Source organism: Hemicordylus capensis, chromosome 2 (genome assembly GCF_027244095.1).
Source record: "Hemicordylus capensis ecotype Gifberg chromosome 2, rHemCap1.1.pri, whole genome shotgun sequence".
Taxonomy (NCBI): Eukaryota; Metazoa; Chordata; class Lepidosauria; order Squamata; family Cordylidae; genus Hemicordylus; species Hemicordylus capensis.
The window spans coordinates 415,629,072-415,645,572 of record NC_069658.1 but is presented as its reverse complement, the minus strand read 5'-3'; the positions used below and the strand labels follow the sequence as shown (position 1 = coordinate 415,645,572).

Sequence of the window (16,501 nt, the reverse complement as noted above, 5' to 3'; positions counted from 1 at the left end):
CACTAGCTCCTGAGGGCCCCCTAGCTCCACCCCTCCCTATTTCCTTCATTATATGCCTCACTCCGAGGGGCCACTGGGGAGGGGGTGAAGACAGGCCCTCTCTCCTCTAGCTATGCTCCTGCTTTAACACCTCCTGGTCAGAGATCCCAGTTTGGGACAGTGTCTCCCTCCCATCCCCTGCTACTGCAGTTCCAGCCTACTGACCTACTTTCTTGCAAAGACATGTGTCACCTTAACTCTGCCCTGCTCTCTGATGGAATTATCTAGCTGTGAAACAAAAGCTAGCACAGTGACATGGATCGTGCACATTTTTAAAAAACGGGGCGGGGGGGCGGCTTTTAAAACAAAAGCTTGCACAGAATTTGTGAGCCATGTTATAGAAGAAGTCTCAAAGGGATGTAAATAACCCTAATCACAATTTTTCATTCTTGCTGCCGTTTGTGGAACGTGAGCAAGCGTAACTTGTGCTCAGAGCAAGGTGCTTTTTTATTTCTTTCTGTGAATTTTATAGACTATGATCAAGTCTCCTCTTAATTGCCTTCTCACTTAAGTAAACAGTCCTGGTCATTTTAATCTTTCTTCCGAATGACTCTCCAAGTCCAGGAGAGACTCATAGGAGTTCATAGGAGTTGGGCACACTGCTCACACAATGCATGCATCTGCTGAATGAAGGCTTCCCGTCATTTCTCTAGGAGAAGAAAGAACAGATCACTGTGCATCATTATAAACTTTAAGGCCTCATCAGAGCTTATGGGGAAGAGGCAACCCGGAAATGCTAGCAAGGCACAAACTACCCTCAGGCACCGCAGACTCTTGGGCAAATGTTACCAAATATCCTACCTGCCTCCGAAAGAGATTTCAGAACAGTATTCTCTGTTCAAGAAGGCACAAGTGAAAAGCTTGTCTCCTCTTACAGCCCCAAAGGAGATCCTTTAACAGACCCATAGCCCAGTCCTATGGGTGCTTATTCAGAAGAAAGTCCTACTCAGTTCAGTGGGAACTGAGAGTGCACAGGGTTACAGCAGGAGGACATTTGCACACATGAGGCTTAAAGCAGATTTTTGCTTAGATTCATGTGTTATGTGAACTGCAAACCACATTGGTCAGAATTAAGCAGTTAATCGCTGCCCGAGAAATCTTGTGCCGATGTGTTTGGATGCCAACATTCCATTGTCTGAATAAAGGCCACGAGTGGGGGTGTTAGAGGTTGTTGTTAGATTTTTACCCACAATAGGTAAAACAGCAGAGCACTAAGGAATGAGCACAAACTCCAGTTACAGAGTAGGTAGCAGAGGATGGTTTGGATATTGCAGCTATTTAGAGAAAACACATGGAGATCCTTGTATGACTAAACACTAAACATTTATTGGTTAAATACACTTAGACAGGAAAGACCTATCTCTAATCTAAAGGACTACATAGTGGATACGTAAGGAGAGAGAGAGATGTTTCCATCTGCTCTCTAGGAGGAAAGGAAGGATTGTGACTCAGCACAGGAAGTGCTGCAGAGTCAGTTCAGGGGTCATAGAGCAGGGACAGATAGGGAGACCCTGACTCACTGTCTCTACTCTCAATGCCCCTAGTGGTCATTAGAACAGTTGGTGCAAAAGGTCGATGCACTGGAGGTTCATCTCCAACAGGGGGAGCCTGAGTAGCAGTGCTGTGTCTATTTTAACCACTTTCAATGTAAACTAGTTACAACTTAGATTGCTTCTCCTCTTCTTGTTGATATAACCATGGTTAGCCAAGCTGGATGTGATGTAATTTTGTTTTCTAGAAAGGGAAGCATTGTTATCCACTATCAATTATAGGTTTCACACACGAGCACTGTCTAGTAGTCATCGTTTGCATGGTTTTCATGATCCTGATACCTGGAGAATGCCAAGTTAGCCAGTCATTTATAATGTTAACGTTGTTGTTAATGTCCCCAATATGGGACTACTGGCAGCTCTAGCTGTAGCCCACCAGAACACAGAGTTGTGCCGTCGAGTTGGTGTCGACTCCTGGCAACCACAGAGTCCTGTGGTTTTCATTGGTAGAAGGCAGGAGGGGCTTACCATTGCCATCTCCTGCGCAGTATGAGATGATGCCTTTCAGCATCTTCCTATATCACTGCTGCCTGATATAGATGTTTCCCATAGTTTGGGGAACATACCAGTGGGGATTTGAACCAGCAACCTCTTGCTCCCTAGGCAAGTTATTTCCCTGCTGCACCATTAGGCTTTCAGAACACAGAGTACTCTGGTAGAAAGGGAGAAGGGAAAGGAGTTGAAATGTGTACAGCAGCAGCGGCAGCCTTTAAAGGCACAGACAGAGGGAGAACTTGTAGTAGTAGTGCTGCTGGTGGTGGTAGGTGAATCAGCAGCATGCACTGAATGATAACCTCATCTGACATATGGTAAAAAATAATTTATTTGGATTATATTTTTCTGTGAATATTGAACAGAATCGTCACTTCTATTTTGTTATTAATGAAAATAACTGGTTTGATCCGTGCCAAAGGTTCTTCCCGTTCTCTGAAAATAAGGGACAAATGGGGTCCCATAAGGGAAGATAATTTGGGGCTGAAATAAGGGATGTCAGGCTGGCTTTGGATTTGCAGCCCGTTGTAGACAAAAGGCCTCAGGCGGAAGCCCCAAAGACCAAAGGGACTGGATGTGCTTTGGATACATGGGGTAGAAATAATGGCCATTTAGGATGTGCAAGCAGATGTCTCTGAGCTAGTCCCGGCTTTGTCTGTGAGCCACTGCTTTCCATCATCAATCTACAATTATTCTTCACTTCTCCTTCTTTAATAGCTGCTTGGTATGTTCAGAGCTGATTTTGTTCCATAGGTCTATGATCACACCATACAGCTACAGAACGTTGTACCTGGTACAGAATACCGTATCCTGAGAATTTCAGTTTTAATGTTTTGTGTTGCTAAAATACAATGTCTAGCCCATACGGCAGAGGAGGTAAGCTTGAAAATGCACAATATTTCAGAATGCCATTGAGAAGGAATTCCCATGCTCAGACTTTGCTTCTTGTCTCTCTCTATGGCTAACACAGCAGATTATGTATGTTTGCTGTCTTTGCATAATTTCTCTAGGTTGCAATGTTCTGCTTGCTTAGGTGCAGAGTGCAGACACCACTGGGTGCACAGCTACTCTTACTAGCGCTCCCAATAAGCACATCACCTGCGCTTCCAATAAGCACAGGCTTTGTGCAGGTATTGCTAATCTCGATGGTGCTAATCAGGCTCCAGGATGGTGCTCGCTGGGGTGTGCACTTTGATTTGAGGTCAAATTGATTGGGGCTGGATTGGGGGCAATTCACAGATTCGACCTCAAATCCAATTGTCCTAAAAAGAGAGGGCCCACTTCGGGGTCCAAGCAAATCACCCTTAATTTGACCCAAATAAATATAGGTGATTCAAATACCATTTTGAGGCCCATTTTGCTGGGGAAACAGGCCATACAAATTGTGTGTTTTTCCCCAGGGAGAGGTGATCTATCAATTGGGGTTGGCAAGTAGACCAGTCCTCTGAGGTGGGCAGACGTGCCAAGTTCCAAGCGGAGGGCTGGTCTACACGACAACCCCAATTGGCAGACCAGCTCTCCCCAGAAAAACAAGAGAGCTGGTCTACCAATTGGGGTCGGTAGGTAGACCAGCCCTCCAGCACGTCTACCCACCTCGGAGGACTGGTCTACCCATTGACCCCTATTGGTAAACCAGCTGTCCCCTGGAAAAAGCACAATTTTGAGCTTGTTTTTCCAGGAAAATGGTCCTCAAAATGGTGTTCAAATCACCCGAAATGATTCAGGCGATTCAAGGGTGATTAGTTGAGACAACCAGCCAAGGCAGCTCTTCTTGACGAATCAATTCAATGGTTCTGTAATTCAATTCAACCTTGAATCGAATAGCAGAATTTGATTCGTGCACACCGCTAGTGCTTGCTCCTCAGTTGCTACCACAGACCAAGCATTTAGTTGGCATGGTTCTCTAGAGACTTTTAAAAGGAATTCTGAGCAACATTCACTCATCACAGACCAAAAGGGCCCCAACCATAAATCCAAAATTAATGTCTAAGTAACTGAATACATGTATTCAGACATTTATAGTGCCTACTAGTTTTATTTTGCAGTACAACACAGATAATCACCTGAGCTATGTGACTGGAGATGAACTATGAAACAATTAAAAACTAAAATTGTTTCCACAAGAGCAGGTGTGTACTTTCATTGTGCTCAAAATAGAAGTACTGCACTGATGACTCCTACCTGGAAAATATTTGTGTTGTTTCATGCTTTTTTGAACAGGGGGAAGGCACTCCACCTATTTACTATGCTTTTAAAAAGCAGTGTGGTTCTCGGTGACAGTACCAAAAGGGCAGGGGGGTAGATGAGCAGGCTTCCAGGTTGCAACTGGCAGTGTTCCTAGCAGGATTACCATTCACAGAGCAATCCTTCCTCTCATTTGTGAGTATGTCCTGGCATCAGGGTAGTGGTAGGAGTGCTGAGCTTTGGAAGACGAGTGGAAGAAAGCAGGCCAAAAGAGATGTGCTTCCATCAAAGTCAAGGCCTTGTGTATTCCACAATTCAGCTCAAAAAAACATCGTATAGAAGAACTGAGTGCAGAATTCAACTTCCTGTGAATTTTTAATGAAAGCATCTTCCTAGGTCTTATTGCTAGAAGAGATATAGGTCCGAAAGAAACACCAGACGAAATATCTGCAACCAGAGAGGGCAGCTGAATAAGAGTTTTGTGAGGTCAGGAAAATAGAGTAAAAATGCAAAAGGAGCAAAATCACACATAATTTAGACCAGACACGGAATTCAGCTTTTCTTAAGCTAAATTACACATTGGGCTGGTTCTCACAATCCAATCTAAGATGGAGGAGCATCCAACTAGGATTCTGGAGCTGTGAGCTTTTTCACACAAGGCTTTTAGTTCGCATCTCCTCCAGAATGGAGTGTGTGCATTCATATATTGGCCAAATTTACCCCTAAGTCCCTACCAGCCATTCACACATGATTCGGGTTCTTCGTTGTGCATCAGAGTGTAGCCTGATTTATATCCGGGGCAAAAAAATCCACTTTTTGCATCTGGTTTTTTGGACAACTATAAACTTGCAGGACAGCTTTGCAGTAAACTCGCAGTAAAGCCTGCTGCCTGAAAATTCTCCGTGTGCGCTCCCGATAATGGATTGTGTGGGCAGGGGGAAAGCCAGCTGGAAGTCCCATCAGCATAAATGAAGACATAACATAATTAGGTCATTCACACCATCAAAAACTCCATTCTACCCAGGTTTGGGAGCTGTGTATGCTCCCACTTTTTCATTGTGTGGAAGCAAGGTAGGAAGTGAAGGAAGGAACTGGGTAGAAGTGATTGTGTGGAAGCAAGGGAGGAGGAAAAGCTACCCAGGTTTTCCTCCTACCTTGAGTCCACATAACCAAAAACTGGGGGCACTCACAGCTCTCAAACCAGGGTAGAGTTCATTTTTTGATTGTGTGAATGATCTCAATGTGTAGAAAATGTTAGCTTTGATTCTTGAAAAAGCACAACATACATGGAAACCATGCTCAAAGCCTTTGTCATCCCCAGTGGCGCAAAAGTGTGACTCAGTAGCCACAAGACACAACCAAGAACCTCAAGTGTTGTTCCAGTGCAGATTAAAGAATGTGCTGTCAGTGTAAAAGAAGTTTCTTTCCTACTTCTCTCACTTTTCTCTCTGTACTAGCTGGGGAAATGAAAGTACAGAAGATGGCACCTGGGAACAGCTAGCTTAGGGTACTTCCAGATGAGAAGCATTTACTCTAGAATTGCCATTGTTCATTCACTTATTTATTATTCATCATTATATTAAAAATATCTATATACTGATTTTCCACAGAAATAATCTCAATGCAGTTAACATGGCAAAAGGAATGAGAAGATGGTTCTGCATCCCAAAGGGGCTCAAAATCTAAACAGAAACACAAGGGAGAAATGCTGTGTTGGGATTAATAGGGAGGGTTGCTCTCCCCCACTAAATAAAAGAGAGCCACCGCTTTAAAAGGTGCCTCTGACATCTTGAGCAAATCATTGTACTATGTTTTCCCTGTGCTTCATCCCTCTCAGAAAACCCAGCCTTTGGAGAAAGGATGAAATCAAGTATGATCCCATCATAGATAGATGTCTTAGTGCTGGCTGTTCTGTTCCCACCCCTTCCCCCTCTCAAGAGGCTTGGTTGGTTGGCTGGTTGTGTGTGGGGTTTTTTTAAGAGCATGGCTTTGACTAGTGCAGCAAGTCAAAACTGAATCTGTTACCACACTTCTTCACTTCCTAGGCACATACCATTAAACTATAAGACAACATTTTAACAGCATGTTTTATTTTTAAATTTTTGACAATTAATGTGAGAGAGAACGAGCGAGCGCAATAGTACTAAAGTCTAACTGAACTAATAAAAAACAATATTTAAAGAAAGAATGTTAAAATGGTGGGATGAAGGAAACAAGCAGTTAAAGGGTGGTCGAGGGCACAAAGAAACCATTTCAGGAAATGGTTAATAAAGAATTGTTTCCAATAACTGTTGCAAGGTTGGGATAAGCTGGAGCTGCTCCCAAACTTTGAAACAGACCTCCACTGTTGAAAGCTGCAATTCTGCCATTTTAAGCACACTTTCTCTGCATGCCCAGGAACAAAAACTACTAGGGTGGGGGAATGGAGGGATGAGGTGGAGGCAATATCCCTCAACAGGTTTGGCAGGTTTTCATATTGTTTCAGAAGCCTTCTGGACCTGTTTGACTGGAAGCTCAGAGAAGCATGCAAATACACACAAAACTGCCATTTCTGCACTTTATCCAGGCTATAGAATCTGGCTCACCTTTGCATATGTTTTAGATTACTTTTGAATTTTTTAAGTGGAGTACGCCCACCCCTGCTTATGAACAGTTCAAAGGCCTGGGGACTGCTCCTGGTGAGAGATCCCTATCAATCAGCCCCTAGTGCCTGCTAACCTCCTTTCGTCTCTCCCAGGTCCGTGCCAGCGCCATTGCCCAGGATGCTGACCAGAACTACGATTACGCTAGCAACAGCGTGATCCTACACCTGGATGTGGGTGACGAAGTCTTCATCAAGCTGGATGGAGGGAAGGTGCATGGAGGCAACACCAACAAGTACAGCACCTTCTCCGGGTTCATCATCTACCCAGATTGAGCCTCCCTCCTGGCTCCTACTTCTCCCCTCCCCTTTTATGCCTACCCAATCCTTCCCCTCCGGGTCAGCTTTTATTCTCCTTGGCTTTACCATCTCCCTGGACCCTCAGGTGGTCCCTTTGACAAGTTCCAGGCCAAAGAGTTTGGAACAGAAACTTTGGGGAAGTGGTGACCCTGCCTCCCTGTTGGGTTAATATGCTGCTAGGAGGGTGGGTGAATTAAGGGATTTAGTGCATGAAGAATCCGGGAGGGAGTGAATACAGGGTAGTCTATCATCATGGGTGGGTCCCTGAGCAGTAGAAGCCAAGTCCCTTAGAGAGGCAAAATCCAGGTTTGGAGTACCCCTGCCTTGAAGGGAACAGCAATGAATGCAGGATGGGGTCCTCCAAACTGGCTGCTGCAAATCAGTTGTGGGGTTCTAATTCTGCATCACCCCCTCCCAAGGCAGTTCTAAGGGGCAATGATTTGGAGTGGGACACTTTCACTAATGCTCCCCCAGTCCACTTTCACAGGAAAGATGCCTAATACATACCTATAAATATATACATATATATTCTACAAACCAATCAGGCGATTACTACTTAGAACATCATTTATCCAATAGAAAAAGCCAGTGGGAAAGGCATAGGGCGGGGTCAGGATGGAGGCCTACCCCCCGCACAGGAATTTGTGTCCCACCCTTAGGGGATCATCATAGAGGGGAATATGTGTTTTTGACTCAGGTGCTGCTTATTAGTACACAGAGATCGAACATACTTGTGTATGTGTTGGGGGGGATTTCGCAGTTTGAGTCTGCTCTGTTTAGGCAACTGGAGAGAACCTTTCTTCCCGATTTATCTGCAGCCTCCACTGTATCAAACAGGAGCCCAACTAACCCTTGATGTGCAAATCCGGGTTTTTAACCCCGATTCCCTCTGCCTTTGTACATTTATCCACAGGTTGTTGGGGCTGCTGCCCAAGTGATGATCTTTTGTTCGCTGCATGAAGATATATAGATATCCATATAGACCTTAAGCCAGGACAGAAGTGGCCCGTACCCCAGGGGGGCCGTTGCACCTGTTCATGTAAATATGTCACTGTGGCCACTCTACATTGGGAGCAGTAATGGGAACTGCCCCACTCCATGTCGTAGGTCCTTATACTGCAGCTGGTGATCCCCTACAGCAGAAGCAGTTCCTGTTTCATCACAGCTGCCACCCTGTAGACAGCAGAGGCCATTAAAGACTTGATGGGAGATGAGAGAGCCCCACCATTGGAATATGCATGGGCAGAGAACGACATTTCCCCATTCATGTCAAACTCTTGCACTACATGCCAGATCAACTGCACCCTCCCCAAAACACCACCCAAATATACCCCATCGTCATCAAGTTTCCAGTCCATCTAACTCTCCAATAAAACTTACCACACTCCATTACTGCATCACCAGCAGCAGCGCAGTACAATGCCCAATTCTTTCCACCTGCCCAAAATCCAGACTCTGAGAACATCACAGGCACCTCAAGATGCACCCATACCATTTCAGTTGCTGCCTCAAACATTACCAGATCCATGCACTCCCCAAATGCTAGCTCCAGCAAAACTTTATCGATTAAAAATACATTTCCACCAACCCAAACCAGCACAGCCTCATCCTCTCCTCAAAGCACCGCCAATACAAGTACACTGATATACATATCCCTAATCCCTCAGCTTGCACACCCAATCCCACAAGGCCTCGTCTTTCCACTATATTTGCACCAGAACTCCATGATGCAGGGGGAGGGGGGCAGAGAACACGGCATTCTTTTGTAGGTTTGCCTAGCTACAGCCTTCTTCTTCCCAATGGCAAAAGAAAGGTCTCCCCACTTCACATGTTTACACCAATGTATATTTGCAAGCTTATTTCCTGTATGCATGGACACTTGCACACTGTGCCCATGCTTCCAGATATACATACATGCATTTTCACCTGTTATGTGTACATATATTTGCAGATCTGTACATACTTTAGATTTGCCAGATCATGCTACTGCTAAGCTGCAGTATGCATGAAATATCTGGCAACCCTAACAGAATGGTACATGTGAGTGCTGATCTTAGTGTATAAATTTCTGTCTGGGAGGAATTAAATTCTTCAGAGCCAGAACCTAATTTTAGGCACTAGCCCTGCTCAGGACTGAATTCATGTTTCCATTTCAAATGTCTAAATGCTCAAACAAATTTCACCATGTCTGCTCTAAGATGTTTCCAGCCCAATGACGAGTACACAGAGTGTGTCAAATTGCACTGGCACTCAGAAACACATGTATTTCCACACAGATGTGCATTTGTGTGTGTCCACCTATGAACTTGTGGGTGTACATGTCTGGGGTGAAAGTAGGAAGTAAAACAGATGTGAAATAGAGATCATACCTGAGCACACACAAATTACACATCACAAGAGGTGTGGCTAAACATGTGCACCCATTTACTTGTGCATGACTGTGTATTTTATCATTTATACCCACACTTAGGTGCTATAAATCATGATAGACACACACAGGCAAGTATGTGAGTGCACATATATTACTGCACAAACATACCACGTGGCACACGTGCGAATTATCTGCACATTTATATTGTCTCCATTCATCTCTTTCCCCTTGACTGCTTCCCCCCATCCTGGCCGCTGCTTCCATCTCCCATCTGCCTCTTTCATTCCTCGTCCTTTCAGGGACAGCGGAAGAATCACTCCATTTCAGGTGGCTGCAGTCTGGGTCCCGCTGCAGCCTTGCTCTTTTGCACAGTCCCCACTGCATGCCTGCCCTTGTGTTGGTCGTTTTCAAATCCACTGAGGATCTGGACAGTGCCTAGAATATCATACTAAAGACAGAAACCTGCCAGAGAGGCCCCAGGCCATGGCTGTAGACTCAGCATCAGGATGGCTTTGCTGCCAGGAACATAAACACCGCTGGGACTGCTTGACTCTGTGTCTTTAAATGATCAGAATCTGTGTTTTATCAGTTAATAAAGATACTCCGGTTTTTGACTCATATCCTATCTTTTGCTGGTATCAGTTCAATGAACATCGCATTAGCTGAATGCAAATATTGTCTTTGCTAAACATGCATTGACATGCACACAAGATGGTCCCAGAAGCACTTGCATGCATACAATATGCACCCACATGCGGAAAGCCCTGCATAGAAGCATACTCAGTTTCTGCACACACAAACAAATCCATATTTTCCCACACTACAGGGCACACCTTTATAAAGGAATCTCCTGATGCCACCAGTAGCTGATGCAGGCACAACCAAGATCAGAAAAAGCCCAGCATTTTATGCTTGGTGTCGAATTCAGGCCTTCAAAAAGCTCACCTGTTGTTGCTGGTGTCTACTTGGAGCTTGATTGTTTGCTTACCTGCTTGCGTGCAGCTTGTGAGCCCCTTTGGGACATGGGACAATTTTATTTGCTTTTCTCATTTCTCTTCATGTGTAAACCAATTTGTGAACTTTTTGTTGCAAAGCAGTATATAAATATTCCTAATAGTAATTCTAAAAAGCAAGCTTTAATCCAGCCCTTGTGATTATGCATTTTAAGAAAGTGTTGCACCCGAAAAGAATTGCCTTTGAGCCCTTCTTCCTTTCTCTGTGCATGTGTCCCTGTGCGCACAAATATTTCCTATTACATTCCGCAATAATCCCAGTACATGCATGTACATACACACACACACACACACACACACCCCACCAGGTCAGATCAGAGGCGTATCTAGGGAAAATAGCGCCTAGGGCAAGCACTGAAATTGCACCCCTGTCCAAACAGGAATGATGGGACTTGTAGTCAACAATATCTGGAAATCCCTGTTAAAAGGAACACTGTACCATCTAGACATGGTTGTTGATCAAAACCTGAAAACATGAGCCATCTCTGTAAAAGACTTAGAACAACAGTCAGGAGTATATGCGAGGATTCCAAGTATCATTTTCTCTGTCTCATCTCATTCTTTTTAAAAAACATGACTTTGTCCTAGAGGATCACCTGCCCAAATAGCCACTAGCAAAATAGGGGAAGAAGAAGGTGGCGGGGTGGAGGGAGTCTATAAACCAGTGAATGATTCCTGCCAGCCTTTGTCTTATGATGACTGTTGGCTCATGATGGGGTATATGTGCATTCACCACACTAGTGCTTACTTTGGCACCAGGAGGGAGGAGGATACATTAGTTTGCCACACTAGACAGAGGAATTTGCAACAGGAGCAGACAGCCAAGTTCTGCCAGGGCCAAAACCAGCTCTTGCCAGACTAAGAAATCATTGTGATTTGCCCCTTCCTGTCACAAGCAGCGTGCTGTTCTTTTATTATTGACTCTAACTCTCAGATATCCCAGTCATGGATGGAAAATTCAGGGTCAATTTACAAGAGACACATTTTCTACATGGAAGTTTCTCCTGTGCAGGTGTTGTGCAGAAACCCATGTGTAGTGACCGCCAGGGGCATAGCAAGGTTGGAATGGGCCAAGATGAAATTTTAAAATGGGCCCCCAGCCCCTCAAAGTCCAGGGCCTCCACACATCCCAGGCCCCCAAGGATTTAAGTCTGATATTTCAAAATAAGTATGCTGCCTGGAAATACATTTTACTGAATACACACACGCACACTTCACAATATATAGTGATATACATTGAGTACTATATATTTGTGCTACTTTTAATGCCTGAACACACTAGCAATGCTAATTTTTAAAATGGCCCCCTCGCTGCAGATTAGCAAAGGAGACTTTCAACCATGCAGGGTGAGCCTATGTTTGTTTTCTCTGAATTCTGAACAAATTCAGTAAAGTTTTATTCCAGGAGGTTTTGCACACGAGGCTTTTAAAGCCCTTTAACACACATCTCTGGAATGGAGGTGCTGCATTCACATGTTGGCCAGATTTACCCTGAAGTCCCTGCAAGTTATTGGAGAGCAGTTCACACACAAGAAAAATAAAATAAAATAAAAGCACAGCACATGCTTCACAGTTCTCACTCAGACCTTCTGGGTTGCAAAACAACTTGAACATAAGTGCATTTATAAATGAATGAATAAATGAATAAACAAATATTTGTTCAAGAAGTTTTTGTAATTTTCTGCCATGAAACAAGCTGCTTATAGGCCTTTTTAGATAATTTTTGTTTTTAAAGCCAGCAAATTTTTCAATCTGTTTTAAATTAAATATACAGAGACTTCTCAGTCTCTCCCCCCCTCCATATCAAAGCCCTATGGCAAGCAGATCCCTATATACCCAAGGTGGAGGGGGGTGGGGTTTAAACCACAAAAAGGAATTCACAGTATACCTGGCAAAAGCTGTGCTGGATGGTGTGGGCTGAGGGTCTTCTGCTGCAGAGAACTCTGCCTGCCTCCTTCCTGGCTTGCTTGGGGCCCTGCTGAGTTCAGGCTTCAGGGAAACCTACTGGAGGCCTCTCTGGAACCCCTGCCCACCCGCCGATCAGCTGAGAGGCAGGGAGAGAAGAACTCTGCAGTTTGCAGGCCGCTCAGATCCTAGGCCTCGCGGATCCTAGAGCCAGCTCTGAGATCCTAGAGCCGAGAGGCAAGGCAAGCAGGATGGCAAGTGGCTGAGGGGCCCTGGGGCTGGGCAGGTGGGCAATGAGGTGGGGGTGGCAGGAACTGGTGTGGCACCCCCTCTTCAGTGGCGCCTAGGGCATGTGCCCTGGCTGCCCCCCACCCCGTTCCACCTATGGGTCAGATCTACACACAGAAGTGCACCTAGGTGATTTTGGAGCCTGGCCCTTAAGGCCTTTGGAGGACTTCCCTCCCCTGCATATAAAGTATTATCATGCTCCGCCAGGTGACCACACCACCCAGAACAGACTAAAGAGGATTTGGGGCTCACGGGGGCTGTGGAGGCCCTAGACTTCGGCCCCAAAGTCCAGGGGTAAGAATGCCTCTGTCTACACACACAGCAGAATGGGGTGGCAGCATTTTGAGGTGATAGAGGAGAATGTACCACTTTAGGCTGTGGGAGGGAGGAATGTCGTTCTGAATGCTGCCTTAAGAAACACATTGCAAGTATGTTTTTTTGTGGGTTTTTTTAGTTCTAAACAGCTGGAAGAAGACTCTCCACTTTTAGCATGGTGACTCTTACCTGGGACCTTCTCCCCTCTGCTGTGAATTTGGTTGGTCTGTCTCCACACAGTCCACACATGGGACGGGTGGGAGCGGGATCCCTGTCTGGATTCTCTAGGGCTGTCTTCCATGTGCTGTAAATTTGGTTTGCATTGGACTGTAAACACAAAAGTTAGTAAGGCAGGACAGGACAGTTCAGCCCAGCCCCACTCCAATCTCGCTGGCTCAGGCACAACTCCTCTTCCCGGCCAGTCTCAGCTGCTGGGCTGGGCTGCCACTTCTAGCTGTTTATATGCACAAGGCAGTGTGGAGTGCGCTGGCCTCCTCTCCTCTGCGCTTGTGTGTCAACACCAGCTCTCTCCCTCTCACTCCCTTACTCTCTCTTCCCTCCAGCGCCAACCCTGTCTCCAGACAAGTTTGGTGCTGGAGGAAACTCACAGTGGGAGAGAGAGACCCAACACAAGAGAGCTGGTGTTGGCAAAGCCGTGCAGGGGAGAGGCCAGCCGGCACTAGCCGAGCGAGGCCCACTCCACACTGCCACTGTGCAGCAAACAGCCTGCAGCAGTGGCACACCCCAACAGTTGAGGCCAACAAGGAGGGGCAAGAGGGTTGGCACCTGAGCCAGTGAAGCAGGAGTGGGGCTAGCAAAGAGTGCCAGCATCCCCTGGCTCCACCCTCTTCCACAGAAACCAGACAAAGCAGTGCCCTTCACACTGCAAGCCTCACATGGCCACTTAACACCCGTAAACAGAAAGCGCACCAATGATTGGCACCTGCTGCATGATACATCTTCCTTGCAACTTATATATCGTGTCCATGCTGGGATTCCGTCACCCACACAAGCCAAGGGAGAGCAGAGCTGAGGCAGGGGTGGAGATAGCAGGCAAGTGAGGTGACACCCAGGGGTGTCGTTAGGGGGTGGCCCATGGAGAACGGACCCCAAAGGCATTGCTCAGAGGCCCAAATCTCATCACTTCCCTCCCTCCTCCATGATCTCTTCTGGAAAGAACATGTTCATGGGAGAACGCTCCTAGCCCCACTCCTAGCCTTCTTCCTCCCCCACCCTGGGCTTTTTTGCCCCATTCCACCGCCTAAATTCTTCACCCCCTGCCCCTGAAGATGTATATATAGTTGGATGTTATGTACAACTGTGTGCACATTATGTATAATCGTACTGCAGGGGAACCCCTGAGGTGGGGCCGATCGCTACAGGTAAATGCAGCGAGCTTCATGTTGGGGACTCTATCAGGCGGGGGAAGAAGTAGCCTTCAATACGACCGCCTGGAAGCGTTCATGCTGGCCCCAGCAGGGAGATGTTGCCTCCCTATCAACAGACGGTGTAGCTTTGCAGGATCGGGAGCAGCTCTCACGAGATTCTCAAGGCAAGATCTCACGAGACTTGCCCCAGCTGTCAGGAGCTAATAAGGGAGGACTGGCCAGTGATGAGGGGCCAGTCCAGGATAGGGTTGCCAACTGTCCCTCATTATGCAGGATGTCCCTCCTTTCAAGGATGAAATGCTGGTCCCTATAGGGACAGCATTTGCCCCTCAGTTGTCCCTCATTTATTCAATAGCATATAATTCAATTGCATATACATCAATGATACTCAGGCTCTTGATTACCACTGCATACACACACCCCTAGCCAGCCCCCACAAACTTGTGTCCCTCATTCTGGCAGTGAAATGTTGGCAACCCTAGTCCAGGAGGAGGGCTTGGTGCAGAAGGAGGACTCTGACTGAGCCTTCAACAGGAGGTGTAAGGGGATGAGACAGCCCACCCCACCCCTTCTCAGACTCCATCCTGACTCATGCCATCATGTCACCCCACCCCACATGCTTCTATGGTTGTAGGTTGGGTCCTCCTGGCAATCAGGAACCCTGCCCGCCCAGTCAGCATTGAAACCTGAGAGCATGCAGAGGTGAGAGGCGGGCACAATCCTGCTCCCCTCTTCAGTATATTCCGGAGAGGTGTGGAGGAGAGGTGTGAAAGGAGCTCTCCGGCATAAACTTGCAAGGAGCCTGTTTTAGCAGATGCATGAAGTCATCGGCTAAGTAGGCAGGGGGCATCCATCCTAATCATGGCTATGAAATAAAGTATGCCATTTGCAGACAAAGGATGGGAAAGCCCACCCTTCCCTCACCTCACCCAGACGCCCTCCTGGCTCATGCCACATCACCCCACCCCATAATAATGAGTGCCTCTGGGGACTCCTAGCATTTTGAGCTGACAACTCTTCTCCCCTCCCCAGTTTCCATATTCTCACTTTCGCTCCTAGTGACTCGACTCTCCTGTTCCCGAAAGGAACCCTCAATGTTGGCCGAGGGAATTCAGCACAACTGTGCATCTCTTCACCCCCATCTCTTCAGTCGAGGAGGCACAATGTATTCACCTGCATCGCCCTCAGTGCCCACCATGATGGGTTCATTTTAGTATGACCCACTGGACCATCTATGATGTTCAACAAGTCAATGCGCCTGCAGGACAGAGGCAGCCTCTGCTTCCACACACGGCATATCAGAGTGGTGCAAGTGGGCGGCACGGCCTGAAATGGCCTAGTGAGGATGAACCCCGTTTGTGCATGGACACAATCAGTCAGGGCTGCCAGAGACGTACCTGCCACTCTTATGGCTGTACGGCTTCCTCAGCGTGGAGAGCCATGCGTGGTGGTGGAAGGGCATACATGCCCAGTGGATGCTGCTCTTCCCTGGGCACATCTGTGCAGCATCCCCCCACCCCCCCACCCCCACTCCGCTGCAACCAATGGCTCTTTGGGGCTGTGTGCTGGCCCCTGTCACTGTACTGACAGCTGATGAGAGGCACTTTTGCCGTAATGAGCTCCCCAGCCCTGCTGAGGTGGGAAGCTGGGGATTTAAGCTTCCTGACTGATCAGGCTGGAGAAGCAGCGAGGAGAAGGAGCCAAGGGCCAGAGAGTCACGTGGTGCCTGTTGGGAGGCATAACTCAGCCGAACTCATCAAGGCGGAGGGGGGGAGGGAGGGGGAGGCTGGGCAGAGAACTCCCTCCAGTCCTGACCTATCCCCCCTCCCGCTCCTCCTCCCCCCACTTACTATTTCATGGCCAGAATTTGCATTAGGCAAACGTATGCTGGGGGAGGGGAGGGCTATGACAGCCGGCGAAGAGAGGGGGCAGAAGTGAGACACAGACCTGGAAGGACGTTTGTGTGCTGGAGCTCTTTCAAGCAGAACCAGGACAGGATAAGGAGGACCACAGAC

At 47.0% G+C, this 16,501-nt stretch overlaps 1 protein-coding gene across 1 annotated transcript in view; it reads left to right on the top strand.

Annotated features, from left to right (window-relative positions):
* Positions 1-12,161, top strand: part of C1QL4 (complement C1q like 4) — a 34,336-nt gene extending 22,175 nt beyond the window's left edge. Inside the window, exon 3 of the mRNA XM_053288842.1 lies at positions 7,003-12,161. Within this exon, the coding sequence (XP_053144817.1) occupies positions 7,003-7,182 (180 nt within the window). The 3' untranslated portion in view covers positions 7,183-12,161. The remainder of the gene's footprint in view (positions 1-7,002) is intronic.
* Positions 12,162-16,501: the final 4,340 nt, after the last annotated feature.